This window comes from Sander lucioperca, chromosome 12, assembly GCF_008315115.2.
Source record: "Sander lucioperca isolate FBNREF2018 chromosome 12, SLUC_FBN_1.2, whole genome shotgun sequence".
Classification (NCBI taxonomy): domain Eukaryota; kingdom Metazoa; phylum Chordata; class Actinopteri; order Perciformes; family Percidae; genus Sander; species Sander lucioperca.
In genome coordinates, this window is record NC_050184.1 from 11023451 (window position 1) to 11039080 (window position 15630).

At 39.5% G+C, this 15630-nt stretch overlaps 1 protein-coding gene across 5 annotated transcripts in view; it reads left to right on the forward strand.

Moving 5' to 3' along the window:
* nphp4 (nephronophthisis 4) overlaps nucleotides 1–15630 on the forward strand; it is a 152529-nt gene that overhangs the window by 15720 nt on the left and 121179 nt on the right. For all 5 annotated transcript variants that reach the window (XM_036008075.1, XM_036008077.1, XM_036008076.1 and 2 more), the window contains 2 exons: nucleotides 7618–7787; nucleotides 8222–8286. In XM_036008075.1, the coding sequence (XP_035863968.1) occupies nucleotides 7618–7787; nucleotides 8222–8286 (235 nt within the window). The remainder of the gene's footprint in view (nucleotides 1–7617; nucleotides 7788–8221; nucleotides 8287–15630) is intronic.

Genomic DNA, 15630 nt, shown 5'->3' on the forward strand with positions numbered 1-15630 from the left:
AATTAAAATTTGTTCAAAGATTATAGGACTATCTGTAGCACACTCCTTTCAGGAAGCTCACAATAATAGTATGCTCAGACTGGCCAGGAACATTTCAAATGACTCCTCACATGTTTTGCACAGAGAATATCATCTTCTGCCTTCAAACAGATGCTTTAGAGTTCATTCTTTCAATCGCAGAAGACTTAAAAACTCTTTTATACATCAGTCTAGCCTATTGTTAAACCAGCTACATTAAATCCAGTGCAACATTTTTTCAGGGTCCAGTCTTCAAGTCTCCAAGACCTTGTCTGTGTGTATGTTCATGTCATTTTCTGTTGTTATACATGTATGCTTTGTTTCCTTACTTGTGTGTTTATGTCACTTGTGGTAATGTTTAATGTATGTCCTTTTGTGTTATGTTTAATGTATGTCCTTTTGTGTTATTCGTCTTATGTATGTCTGTATGTATGTATATGTCCTCTTTCTTATATGAGCTACCCAGGGATGCAAAAAGAATTTCATCGTATCGCATCGTATCGTATTTAGAAGATTCAACTGTCACACATATGCATACTCAGTCCTGTCTGCCCCAGCTGTGATCCAGTGACATCATTGGCCTGTCATTTTCTCTGCCTCTCCATCATCCACACCATCATCTCTCCTATGCTGGTGACAGTCATAGAATTTCACACCGAGAGGATTTGTGATGCTGATACCTGCTGGTTCTGTGCCTGTCAAATGACTTACTGTATCTCTCCCTCTATTTCTCTCTCTCCCCTCCACCTCAATGCATTGGCTATGCTGCCAAAACTAGTATCAAAGCGTTACACAGGGAACAGGGCTTTTTACATTGGTGGCACTGGTGTGCCTTACTTTTCATTTAGCCTAGGTGAACCAGCACTTAATTTAGGTGCACCCTGTCATGGCACAGGACTGTTCTTCTTCTTCTTGGAGACATAATGCTTTTTTAACGTTTCAATTCAGAACAATTCAGTTTCTTCAGCAAAAGCACTGTTTCCAGTCATGCTTTGGCCACACTTTTTGCAATAAGTGCAATGCATAATGTTGGCCGTTTTATCATCTAAGCCACAGAGATTGGAAAAGCTATTCTTTGGGAAAGACACATTTTAGCCTTTTTGCATGTGGTAGGATCTGGCTCACATTCAGATGAGGCCATAACACCTGAAGATGTATGATCAGGATTAGGCATCTTACCGGGGACAGGGGAGACAGGTGGTGGAGCGGTTACCTCTGCCTATGATGTCAGGTCTGGGCTGGACCATTTAGGGACTCCTTAAAAACTTGGCATTATATATCACAAACAAATTAAAAATCATCTCTGTTTGAAGTTACAATGAGGTGTGAGGTCTCCTGTAGGTGTAATCTTGAGGGTAAGGTAAATATTAGGTCAATAACAAAAACAACTTTTTAGGTTATGATTTAGCTATTTTAAACAAAAAGTGACCAGATGACCCAGTGTGAGCCGACGAGAACGTGCATCAGGAACACAACGCTTCAGACGTCAGGCATCTTTTAGGGAGTCCTGGGCCTTTCATGGCTGGGGACAGGTGTAACGGCACTGCAGCATTTTTCTTTGCGAAAAAACAATCAATAGTTCTCTTCATTAGAAATTTCTGGTATGTTTTGAAGGTTGTGATGTCACGGGCCAGGTTCGGACAGATATTTAGAAATGATGTTTGGGTTTGGATTGGGCTCGGTCCCATCAGTGCGATAAGGCATTGAACATTTTAAATTTAAAAAAGCTTATTATGTAGGTGCGCGCCTGTGTTAATGTGCACTTGTTGCCCCTTGTTGGACAAAAAAATGCGGCCCGATTTCACACATGCAGGAAAAAAACAAAAAAAACAATACACACACACACATACATACATACACACACACACACACACACACACACACACATACATACACATACACATACACATACACACACACACACACACACACACACACACACACACACAGACCTGCCAAATGTTAGGCACACCGGTGTAACAAATGAAAACGTTAAGTTGCATTTTTGGTCGCACTCTGGAGCCATGGCTACAGCCAAGAATCTTCTTGAGTGCATGTGCCTGCTTAGCTTCATAGGACTTCATGAGCTGAGCTTTGACTTTGAGTTTGCTTTGAACAACAAACTCCCAGGGTGAAGGCAAAAGGTATACAACAACTGTAGTAGATACATAGTAGGAGCTCACAGTTATATGTTCAGTTATATAATGCATTAAAGCGTGTATTTGTCCTTTTTTTCAATGCTGTATGATGGAAGCCTTTTTTCATTTTAGACGCACGTGGACACACAGTGACATGCATTTATACTGGTACATGCATATAATGTGAATAGTTAATACAGACAGTCAGACATGTGGCCTGTTTTCTAAGTCCCATGTAGCTGACACTAGTGCTTCCAGCATCCCAGCCAGCGTGTAGGCTAAATGCAAATGCCCTGTATGCTTTTCTTTTGGGAATCCTCTAGGGGTCAAACAACAGGGCCCTGTCAATTACACTCCAGTTGCTCTGGACCTCTATGCCAAACCAATGCTCATTTGCAGCCTCTCTCATCCCCCTTCAGTGCTTGCCCAGTTGCCCACAAGTCAGGCATTTGAATGACCACCTCGAGGGGGCAGGGAGAATTAGCCTCAGTTTTTACAGTCTGATAGCACTATGAGAGGTTCATAATTGCTTGTTTAGCACCAACAGCCATTAATAGGACTCTATGAAGCTATTACATACGCTTGTGTTCACATTTTCCAAAAGCAAATTATACACATTACAAATCACTGTATACCAGGGGTCTCCAACAAGTAGCTTGTGAGCTACCGGTAGCTCGCAAGCTCGCCAATAGGTTGACAAACTGAGACACAACATTACCACAATATTAAAAGTGAGGTAGCTAACTTTGTGGGCCATAGATGTGTAAAGTGGTAATTTTTTCTTGAACCCTGATGGGAATATTTTCAGTGATGTAGCTAACTTTGTGGGCTAAAGAAGTGTAAAATAGTCATGAACCTTGATGTGAAGTTAAGATTTTTCATAAGCTTTGGGTATTGCAATTTCAGCAAACCGTAGCTTCATTCAGCTTATGTGTGTTATGTAAATAAATGGAAGCGATGTGATGCAAGTAGCTCATGGCCACTTTCGTTATTTTAAACTAGCCCTCAGATGAAGAAAGGTTGGAGACCCCTGCAGTATACTGATTAATTCTGTAATACAGTTTTTGTTATCACCTTTTAGTTAGTCTCGCACTGCCAGACCTTCCTCCACAGGGCTTTGGAGGAGGGTCTGGTTAGTCTACACAACATTCCGGGATGGGAGAAAAACGTGCTCTGGTTTATTGGCATTTCTTTTAACCAATCACAATCGTCTTGGGCGGCACAAGGCACCAGACGCAGGTACGGTGCCTCTGCAAAATAGCCTCGGGAAGGAACTTGTTTTGGTGGAACATAGGGAGGTGAGCTCTGGACTTAAAATAGCTGTTGCGTGTGTGATGAGGATTTTCCTCGAAAAATAAATAAACATAATTTGATTGTCGGTTCTAGCTCCGAAGATGTTTCATGAATCGACCGGAGTATAGAATGCCAACACAAAAAAAGTGGGAGGTGAGGAACATCCGGCCAGAAATGAGGGACATGCGACGGAACCTCCGGCGGTCAAACCAGAGATATATTTTTACTTTTTCTCTGTTTATTCGTTGTATGCAATAAATTAGAATTTGTACCAATCTTTCCCCCTTAACACCACATTACATGATTTTTGTTTGAGTATAATGAAAGTTCAATCCACCATTTTACCAGGAAACATTTCTTACCTGGCTCCATTACAAGTACAACCAGTTGACTATGAGACAGCGCTAAAATGATTCAAGGCAGAACCACCATCACAATATATTCCCATTATGGCTCTCGCTGTCTGTTTTCTGCTGTAGCTTTACATCACACAACAGCTCCCTCACATTTCCCTTGTTCTTGTCATAGTTAAGTTCTATGTCACCCACAAAGGGGTCTCAGCAAAAACCCCAGAAACTGCAGACAGACTGGTTGTTGGTAGTGACAGTGACTTCAAGCTACATGCCTCTGTGCTGATGATGTTTTAATGTCATCCCCTTGCCGTTCGCCCCTCTTTACTCAAGTTGTGTGTGTGTGTGGGAGGGGGGAGGGAGAATCGATTACTGCTTTTTTGACAGTTGCTGCGCAGTATAACCTCTCATTAGGTCCGACATATGCTGTGCCTGGCATTGCTGCCGATGCAAGCTGTTTTCTCAATAACATCTCCCAGTGCTCCCGTGGAGTCGGGAAGGAGCAAGATCTCATAACATTGCCTTAAAGGTCCCATGGCATGAAAATTTCACTTTATGAGGTTTTTTGAGTTCCCCCAGCCTGCCTATGGTCCCCCAGTGGCTAGAAATGGCAATGGGTGTAAACCAAGCCCTGGGTATCCTGCTCTGCCTTTTGAGAAAATGAAAGCTCAGCTGGGCCGATCTGGAATCTCCCCCTTATGTTGTCTTAAGGGGAAAGGTTACCTCCCCTTTCTCTGCTTTGCCCGCCCAGAGAATTTGGCCCACCCATGAGAAAGAGAGAGACATCATGGCTTGCAAACAATCGAAGCATGGCAGTTGGTCAAGGCCATGAGCATTGACTACATCCATTGGAATTATTGCAAATTGAGTAAGGGAAATATTTGCTCTGTGGGGACATAGTGTTTTTATTTTTTATGTTTTTCCTGAGATCGGCACAGAATCAATTTGGAGGTATATCAAAGCAGTGAGGCAGATGAAAAAGAAATTCTACCTCTGAATTGGAAATCCGTCATGAACACTGTCCACGTTTGGATTGCTCTGAGACTGGGGAATACGTCTGACCACAATGCAAATCCCACATTATCACCGAGAGAGGAAACTTGGGTGAACATCATAGAAAATATGGAGTATTATATATGAAACAATGTCTTGTTTATACAGCTTGGGATAAGTTCAAGAGAAGTTCAGTCACAGATAAGACTTTGATTTGGGAGTTAAGGTTGGAGGGAAATAAATGAATACATAAATAAACTGAGTGAAAGTAAAGTTTTCAGTCCATGAATACTGAATGACATGCATCTTGGGATAGGGGATATTTTTACTTTCTCAGCTCAGCCAGGGTTTGCTGCTGCTCGAATATCTGTCTGAATTCCAGCTCAGCAAACACAAAGAATAAATGCTCAGTACCAGAAAATGTGCATTACCATTATTGAACAATTTGTCAGTTGTCAGATTAGAACAGAGATATTGTGTTAAGTTTAAAAAGAAAAAATACTTTTCTCTTCTGTTGAAAGTGATTCCTCACAAATTCAGAGCCTCTATGTTGAGTTACCAGTCACCATTGTTACTTATCCCATTCTGTCTCATCGCCTCAAGTTAAATCACCTCCTGCAGGAGACTTTCATTTTAGCAGACACAGCAGATTATGAGCTATTTTGTGAATCTCAACATCCTTGTTGGCAAGGCAAAGTCCAGTAAATATATGAAAACGAGCAAACAGAAAACCAAATTATGGATAGACGAGTATCTTTGCCTCCCATGTTCTCCATTTGTATTCAGCAGTGTTTGTATTTGGGAAACTAGTAATTTAAACTCACCATGCACATAGATAAAAGACTGATGTGGGGGGGAAAGGAATGCGTCCGAAGTTTTGAATTTGAATCTACTGCTCTGTGGTGAAGGATAGCTGGGGTTGAATATGAACAGGCTCTGCCACCGTGGGCTGGGAGAAATTGGCTCTGTATTTCAAGGTAGCTGATGTCTACTTATCACATTGTTTTTTTTCTGTTGACACTGTCATGTTCTTCTTTATGGCTTTGAAAAATAACAGGCTTTATTGTGCTCAGGGACCAATGGATCACAGAGAATACAGTATGTGGGTCTCTTTATCATATTCAGGCCTTTGTGCATGTAAATCAGTGTGGCTCTGCTGTAGTTAGGCTATTATTTCCAATTTGAATGGCAGATCAGAGTCTGTAAACAATTGCACCTACCTGGCACGTACTACAAACGGGCTCCCTAAAGGCTTGACTGTCTTCCTCTGAAATTGTGTAAAAATAGTGAGGTCAAACCCCTGAAAATAATCCTAAAGAGTCTCCTCATACACACACTCTTGAGTCAGGTATGCTGGATGTTAGGCTCCTTCCTTTAGGGGAATCTGGAGATTGAAGCCAATGTGTTTGGCATTACCGCAGAGAACCAAAAGCAGCAGAAGAATTGGATGAAAGAAAGGGTTTTGTTAATCTTTCAGGAAAACAATCCAACAAGGTGTTTTTTATGATTGTAACAGAGGCAAACATTCCTTTTGCCTGATAATCAGACTGAACTTCCATTTCTCATTCAGAATTAATAGATCAATAGATTCGTCATTTTCATTTTAGCCCATGTCTTGTTGGGAGGAGGTATTTCGTTTTCCCCTAATCAATCAATAGTGAGTGACTTATCCATTCTGCTAATGTCATTTTTTTTGTTGCTGTGGTAGCAGTTGCTAGGAGCAGCTTTTTCACAATGATCGAAGAAATATGATTGAAATAATGAAATATATATTATAAGATTTGTTACTAAATGATGTGGCCATTGGGAGCCAAATTCAGTTAATTCAGGATACCAGTCATCTGGAATACATGAATATCATGATATAGGTCTGTGGTACTGTGGTAGCAGTTCTTCTTCTTTTGTTCTTTAATTTTTTTTTTTTTTGTAAAACAATCAGCCAAACCTGGTGATTAGTGATATCTTTGTGTTACTTTCAGCCCTTCGTTCTCAGTGTCCCTGGATCAAGGTCCCAATACTTTGTGTATATGACGTTATTATTTTGACTATTCCTGGACTGCACCATCTGTAGACTACATTTTACAAAATGTTTTAGAACAAGGCATAACATGATTGAATAGCAAAATATTTTTTTTTTCCAAAGAAAATTTCCAATTTATTTTAGGGTGCTTTTATCTACTTTCACACATAACCGGTTTGGTGCGGTTAGCCTGTTTAGTAGGGGTGTGCAAAAAAATCGATTCATATTCAAATCGCGATTCAAGCTCTACCGATTCAAATTCGATTCATAGAATTCCAAAAATCGATTAATTTTTTTTTTTTTTTTTTTCAATTTCAATTTTTTTTTTTAATTGTATGTCTACTGCAATCACATGGGAAAAGTAACTACATTAAGATACTGTGAATCGTTTTTTTAATCGAGAATCGTTTTTGAATCGAATCTTGAGCCTAAAAATCAATATCGAATCGTGACATTTTCTGAATCGTGCACCCCTACTGTTTAGTGCCGTTTGTTTGGGCTGGTGTGACAGCTGTCCATCGAACTTTTAACAGAACACATTTTGACAGTGTGTTAACATAGCTAAATATCAGTGTTATATGGTACAATGATATCATTTTAAGATGTACTGTGTAACTTGCTAACTTGGTTTAAAAGCTGCTATGACCCGCAGATCCCACACTACGGTTTAGATCACACACATTGGCATTAGATAAAATCCAAGAAAAAATTACAAATACAAATCAGAGATGTAGGATTGATAACGTCTGTTAGGTCACGTCATAACAATGTCTTTCTTCACTCCATGTGTTGTATGCTTCTGTAGGTCCTGTACTTCCATACGTCTCTGCGGTTGCCCAGTGCGGTGGTAGTTCTGGAGCTGGTGTCGTTGTCACCAAGGCCAGACGGCTCCCAGCAAGCATTGGGGCGAGGCTTCACTGTCCTGGAGCTCTTTACCAACAGGCCAGAGGCTCAGGCTACTGATGGGGACAGAAGGTAATTAGCCCAATGTTGATTACACTAGCCAGGTTTTAATTAGGTTTCTCATGATGAGGTATGATTGTGGTGTGGGGGTTGCTGCTCTAATATCATCCCCTTGGCTGCCAGAAAATTATATATATATACCTGTTAAACCCTTGCAATAATATGTAGCACAGCCATAGTAATTTAACTTTTTTCTGCATGCTTGCACAACTACTACTTTGCGTAAGCAGTTTGGGGTTTGCTCTGTTGTCAGCATTCAGGATTTAGAGGGAGGTCAGGGAGCTAGTTCGGTTAAGAGACACCAGTTGTTGACACAGTTGTAGAATTAAATGTAGCAAGCACAACATTAGTTTTTGTTAAATTGGCAACTATAGCAGCTTCATTCATTCATGCATGCATTCATTCATTCACTCAGTCATTTAGGTTGGTTTCAATTTAATTCCTAGGCTGAATCTACACCATGGATCACCAAGAAGCCTCCTCCATCCCCACCTGAAGGACATTATTGACTGTAAGGACCTTTTTTATATACTATATACTGTTTTGTAAGTATTTATTAGGCCTATTCACTTTAGGTATTTGTCCCTGGAGTAATGCAGCAGGAAAGCTGAGAGGGCCACATTACATGTGGGCAGTATTCATTTTAAAACCACGCCATCTTTAGCTACACACAATGACACGACACTGTTGACAATAAAAAGGGTGCAGTGTCACCACTCAGTTCTATTGTTTGCCATGTTATGACAAACTGAGCTGTTCCACTATGTAATATCAAACCAATGATTCAGTTACACTTCATATAGTCTGAAGGGTTTATGTCAGGTGTAACCTTTGGCGACTGTAATCCAAAAAGGGGCGGGGCTGTGCTGTGTCAGTTTAGCTTGGCAGACAATGAATTTGCATAGATGTAACAGCTACCTGTAAAGTAAAATGTTCAGAGGGATGGCTTATGCTATAGTAAAATAAAATAGATTGAATAGCAAAACATGTAATTGATCTAACACAGCTCAACTGGCACCAACATCCTAAAACCTTGCTGACTTGAAAAAACTCCCAGTACCAACCTTATGAGGAAAAACAAAAAAAAGATTCAGTGTGAAAACAGAGATACTAGTGTGAGAAAATAATCAGATAGGCATTATGAGGGGCAATGAAGACTTAAGTGTGAAATGACACAAAGATGGGTTCTCTGTCCAGTATCTGAATTCTCTGCCAGGTACCATCACAGAAGGATGGGTCAACTGCATGTACGTCAGTCTAACAGAAGTCTAAAAGGGGAAAAAAAGACAGACAGCCACATATTTGAAGCAAACAAAACCTTGCCCCTTGTATTTTGCTTGAAATAAAAGTATTCCCAGGCAGCCAGGGTCAGTGTAGTTTACTTTTTAGCTATTTTTTTCTTTTTTCTTTGTTCAAGTTGTGTCCAAAGCTCTCAGAGTGATTTAGAAGATCCTAGCATCCTGCATGATAACTAACAATTACATATACAGTGAATAGGTAATAATAAAGAAAGTTATTGAATGAATAAATATATCTGTGGATCTCCCTGCTAAAGGTTGACAGTTTGGTTATTCTTCTTGCTTTGGGTGTGAGTTGTTTTGGGGGAAATCAGAACTATTATTGAATTATCTTTGAATATTAGACTTGTATCAGTTTAGCATTTGAGAATTCTTTTTGAATTATTGAGTTTGCTACTGAAGCTCAGTGTTGGTCTAGATATGTCCTCGCTTGGCGTAAAAACCAGGGCTATGAATTACAAAACACTGTAGTGCCTCACAGTATGAATAACACTGTGCCCAGTGAGAGCCTGAGTTCCTGTCTTGGCTATCGTGTCCCATGAATATTAGAAAACCTTCTCTCAAACAGACTCTTATGCTCGCTGAATTATTAACCACATGCCTGTTGTTTAGTGGAACAAATTATTTTTTTAAGGGACATATTGCTGTTGCTCTTATGGCCAGAAGCCTTTTTTTATTTCTTTATATCACTTGCAGTCTTATCCACCGTGACAGGGTGTGTCCTTCTATCTGATGCTTGATGTGAAGCATTTTGAGTGTGAATTTGTAAGTATCCATAACTGCTCTGTGCTCGAGTGAAATAAGTACATTTCCTTATGGTGGTCATTCATGTCTGATTGTGTGAAATAATTATAATGAGAAAACATGCCCTGGAGGCTGACATTGTTTTTTATCCTTCATTCATTTCAAATTCAACTTTATTCAGTGTCCCCAACTTTGTTTTTGAAAATACTGTTGCTCCGGATAGGAATAATATCTTCATTACTTCTTGATGTGGTGCAAATGAAGTTGGGGTTGAAAGTTGAATTGAAAAAAAGTAATTGCATTTAAACTATAAATGGCTGTATTTCTACCATATTAAAGGCATAGCAAGCATCACCCACCATCATCATTACAATGGAGTGTGCTTCCTTATAGCCCTAAAACAAGCTGATGGCAAAGATATAGTCCAAAAACAGACTGTCGCTCACCCGACTGTGTGGCTGGGCCGGCTTACTCCGGCTTTCTTCTCATGTCTACAGCGGGGCACAGAGCTCGGTTAGTTTCCGTTCATTTAGGTTAAGAAATTGATGAAGACAGAAACTAAACCAAAATACGTCAGGGATGAGGGTTACAATTCCCAATTCATCAGTCAACAAAACATTTCTCTTTTCATTCATCTGCAGCATTCCACTCGCATACAGGTCATCTTTACTCTCCCTTTCTCTTCTTTGGCGTCTGCCCTCAGACTGGCTCATACAATGCAAGACCTCCCCCCTTGAATGTTGGCAACCAATCAAAAATAACAAATGGCATCCTGTGAACACAACAAAACACAAAAAATCCTGGTGCAAAACACAAGTGGCTGCGTTGGAGTGGGAATGTTGTTCCAGGTATTGGAGAGAACACAAAATGCGAACCAGAAAGTTTCCTCTGCGTTGGGATCCCTGCTGAGTCCACTGTTTTGAGGCTGTTTTTTTATGCAGCGTAGATGTTGGTGTAAACACGATCTAAACGACCCACAGTCAGTCTGAGATAGCTTCATACATACAGCTTGAGGCCAGGCAGAGCACTCTTCAGTAAGGCTCTGTTTTGTGATTTTGTAGTGTGATATTTTTCCTCTTTTCCTCTTATTCCTCTGAATGTCACGTCCAAGGCCAAAACAACTTTGACGCATTTTGTTGCTTTTGTATCGTTGTGAAAAACTTGTTGAGAGAAGTTAATATTGACTGCCAGGCTATTGACTAACATGAGCTTGTGTTTGTCCCCCTGTGCCTTTAGTGCTTTAAAAGTGCTTCCAATTACATATTTAGTACTGTGTATATTGTATCAATACTGTATGAACCTGGTCTGGTAGTATAAGAATAACAAACAAACCTCGGTCCTGTTATTTACACAATGGAGCTTATTTTCCGTTCCAAGGCCAGTAATTGTACTCTGTCCTCTGTGTAGGTCAGCATTCTGTCTGCTGGTCTTTGTCTTCACACTCCACTGAGAATTGTTTGCTGCATGGCAACCTTGCAGCGAAAGATACATATGATATATTCTTTTTGAAAATGTGTCACTGGGTTCCTCTCAAAGTAGGAATAAAGACGATGGAAAGAGAGAGTGTACCGTATGGCCTGGTGGTAAATCAGATTCTAAGAAATCAATCAATGTTAAACTGGATATTGTCGTCACAAAGTTTCTTGAAAACTTTGACCTGCAATGGGCACTAGATAAAAAGTCAGGGAATTGCTCAAGTTATTATGATTCATTCTCCGGTGACCATAAATGTCTGTAACAGGTATAATAATTTAGCTCTGAAATCTTATGTCAACCTATCAACCTGTCAACCGTTTCGTTGACAGTGCTCTTAGTTTTTATAGCCAATGACAAAGACGGGCAAAAGGGACAAAGGTTTTTCTTCCCACAAAAAATCAATTAGTGCACACAGTTGTTTGCTAAAACTCCTCTGGGGTGGGCTAATGAATGGATAGAACTGGATAGATAAAAATGAATACATGAAGAAGAGAAAGAAGTAAGGAGGAAAGTAGAAAGGGTTTGTCAAGTAGAAATTCTCATAACTGTATAATGTTATAATGATTGTCATGTTTTTTAAATGAACGTCACTAGATTACATAATTAGATGGATAGATTAGATTAAAAAAAGTACAACCACTGGGCTGATTAAAAGATAAGAAAGTGGTGAAGCTAAAAGCAGGAAAAAACAAGCTTTTTTTGAATGGCTCTGAAAGGGTAGTACACACTTTTCACTTTGTAAGTTTGCTCCTTACGTTAAATACAGTTTTAACCTATGAAATAGAAATTGGACCTAAAGGTATGAGATCAATGGAGAAAACCCAAATGCTGAAACATAAATTAGAGACAAGTCAGTCTGAATTGAAACAGAAAAAGGAGCAGTGAAAGAAATAGAGCAGTAGTGGCAGAGAAGTCAAAGCTTCTTATTTTCCAGAGCCGGAGTCAGGGTCAAGAGGCAGGAAATGGGAAAAGGAGAGAAGATAGAGGAAAGGAAGTTGCCTTGGGGCTTTTGAAAGTCTTAGAGGATGGGAGGCAAAAAGGAAGGAGGAAACAAGCACAAAGGGAGGCAGTAAGCTCATTGGCTTGATCTAAGCTTCTCCTGTCGACCAACCAAGAGGAGTGGAAGGAGTACAGCAAAGAAAAAAAGGAATAAGAAGGAAGGAGCGCTGCTCTGGGGCCTTCTTGGTGTGATGAGAGGACAAACAGATGGTACATTGTGTTCACATTAGCATATCTTAATTTGAAGCAACACTACGATGCATCAATTTATTGTGTGTACGTCTGTGTGTGGGGGACAGAAAGGTAGTGCCATGACAAATTTTCTTACTGATGTAACAAAAAGCCTCTCTGTGGCTGAGAGTAAGAGGTTTGCTGGTGTCTTTTTAAAAGGGTTTGTCCTGCATATCTGACTCGAAGGCAACCCACATAAGTGTTTTTTTTTTCCACCTACGCCAAGCTTTATTGCTGTTTGGGTGAACTTCAAACTTTCAACAAACAAAAGGAAGTTAAACAACGCCTTAGCCCTGTTGTGGCTCCTTCACCTGGAATATGTTCCACTTTAGGCTAGGCCTGCACGATAAAATCGTTATAAAATTGCGATCTCGATTCACCCCTGTTCACGATTCAATTTTTAAATGACTTCGATTTTTTAATTCTTTAAAAAAAATGTTTTTTAAATGTTTTTTCTTTTTTTTTAAGATTATTTTTGGGGCATTTTCGGCCTTTATTTTAATAGGACAGCTGAAGACATGAAAGGGGAGAGAGAGGGGGAATGACATGCAGCAAAAAAACTTTTCTCCTTCAATTACTTTATTGAAAGCATTTGACATTGACATTAACATGTTTTAATTATGTAAAACCATGTTCAAGGAGTTCAGATAGAGCCTGTATCAGGGCCATATTTAGTTTAATGTGTTATATGTCACTATTTTTGGTAGCCTGCTGTACTTAAATGGCCAGTATGTACTTTATTTTCTTTATTCATTGAAGCCTGTATGTTTACAGGCTTGTGGTGATGCACAATGTGCTATAGGTGCCAAAAAAATCTATGTTTGGTACTGCCAATTTGTTTTATTTTGTCATGGTTCATGTGTGCAATAAACATTACACTTCGTGAGAAAAACATTGTGACAGAGAATCGTGATATCAATTCTAAGCTAAAAAATCGCGGTTCATATTTTTCCCCGAATCGTGCAGGCCTACTTTAGGCTCATATTGAGCAGGGGAAAACTCTGCTTACAACATTTAAACAGTTTTTTGTATGTGTGTGTTCATGTATATGGTGCATCTCTATTACTGATTGACATAGAACAGTAATGATTCAAACTATACCCAGTTCTTGAAAACCTTTTTTGATGAATTATTTCCCAAAGAACCTTCGGCCAATATTTCCTCCAGCTAACAGACACAGACTCTTTGATATAGTCCAAGATCTGTGTACTACTGCATAGGTATCTTGAGCAGCAAATTTAAGGAATCCTTACCATGCCTGTTTTAAATGAGTTTAAGAAAAGAAATGTCCTTGTGCATTAAATATTGGCAGATACTTTTCATATCGGATATTTTCATTCCCAAATGTCTGTCAGTATCAGCATAACATGCCTTAAAATGCACATCAACATTTTCCAGAGCCCAAGTTGATGTTTTCAAATTGTTTGATATGTCTGACCACCAGTCCAAAACCCAACAATCGACAATGATGTATAAAAAAAGTAAAGCAACAGTTCTCGCGTTCAAGAGGCTGAAGGCCGGAAATGTTTTTTCCTAATCAATTAAATGACCAATCATTTCAGGCCAAATCACCAAATAATAGTTTGTTTAAGAAACTGAGATGTGGCAAAGCCTGAGGTTTACATCCTTAGTGCTAGCTTCACTGTTTGACAAGTGATCTCTGGGAAGTGACATGCGGAAGCACCAAAGTAGCGATTGCTTAGTACGGAACATAGAAATCACCCCTTCAAATTAGGCCTGCGCGATAAATCATTATAAAATCGCGATCTCGATTCACCCCTGTTCGCGATTTAATTTTTAAATTACTTAGATTTTTTAATTCTTTAAAAAAAAAAAAATTTTAAGACAATTTTTTGGGCATTTTCGGCCTTTATTTTGATAGGACAGCTGAAGACATGAAATGGGGAGAGAGAGAGAGATTTGTTTGGTTTTGTCATGGTTCATGTGTGCAATAAACATTACACTTTGTGAGAAAAAAATCGTGGCAGAGAATCGTGATATCAATTCTAAGCTAAAAAAAATTGCGATTCATATTTTTTCCCGAATCGTGCGGGCCTTCTTCAAATCCCTCACCCTTACCTACGTTGGCAGTAAAACCTTCTCTCAAAAATCACTCCATTTGTTTTCATCTTTATTACTTTCTTCTTTCCTACTCAACCGTCTCCCAAAACCACTGCCTCTGTTTGTCTGATGCTGAGCCATTTCTTTTCTTCTCCCCACCCGCCCCCCTCCACTTCCATGGTTTCACATCTCTTGCCAAGTTGCTGTTCAACTGACTCAGAGGTAACACACCACTGCTGTAAGGAAAATTTGGGGTAGTTTTCTAATCTATGCACAGCATCTGACTAAAACCCAAGCTTGATGTATAATGAATAACACAAAATAAATGATGAAAAAAAAGTTGCTGACACCTGGGCACCATCTGTGTCAAGAAAGTTCTATGCTTGAGTTCACCCCTCCCTTTTCCTCCCTTCACACCCACCCTTTCATGGTGAGAAACACCTTTTCAACGAAAGCTGCTGTCACCAGTGAAAATCGTTTGTAGAACAGAGTTAAAGCATAGACATAAGCATTTTTTTTGTAGTAAGTTAACTGTTAGAGAGAGTTAAAGGGTTTGGCTGGGATGAATCATGGACAGGGAGGGGAGGACAACACAGCAATATACAGTACTCCGTCATCTTCTTTCATTCTCAATCCCCTTTTATTGACTTTAAAGATAAAGGCACTGGCTCAGCCCTGGAAATTGATGAAAGCTGTCTACAGCAGAAATGGACATTCAACCCATCCTTCCTGTCAACTCATCAGTCCTGCTATTCAGCTGATCCCAACATTTGCTGCTTTTATTTTCTTGGTAAAACAATTACAAATGTTGACATCTGTGGTTCTGAAGAATGCATAGTAACATAGTAGCATAAATATATTAGGGATCATGGATTTACCATGGTTTGTTTCAAAGTGCAACTTCATGTCTTAAGTCATTTTAAAAAATGGAATTTCGTTGTGAAGCTACCATTGGGCAATATCTGAACAAATTGCATTTTTCCTGAAAGTCTGGACTTTATTTCTCTGCTCCAGGTATTAAACTTGTTTTTCTTGTGGGCCAAGTT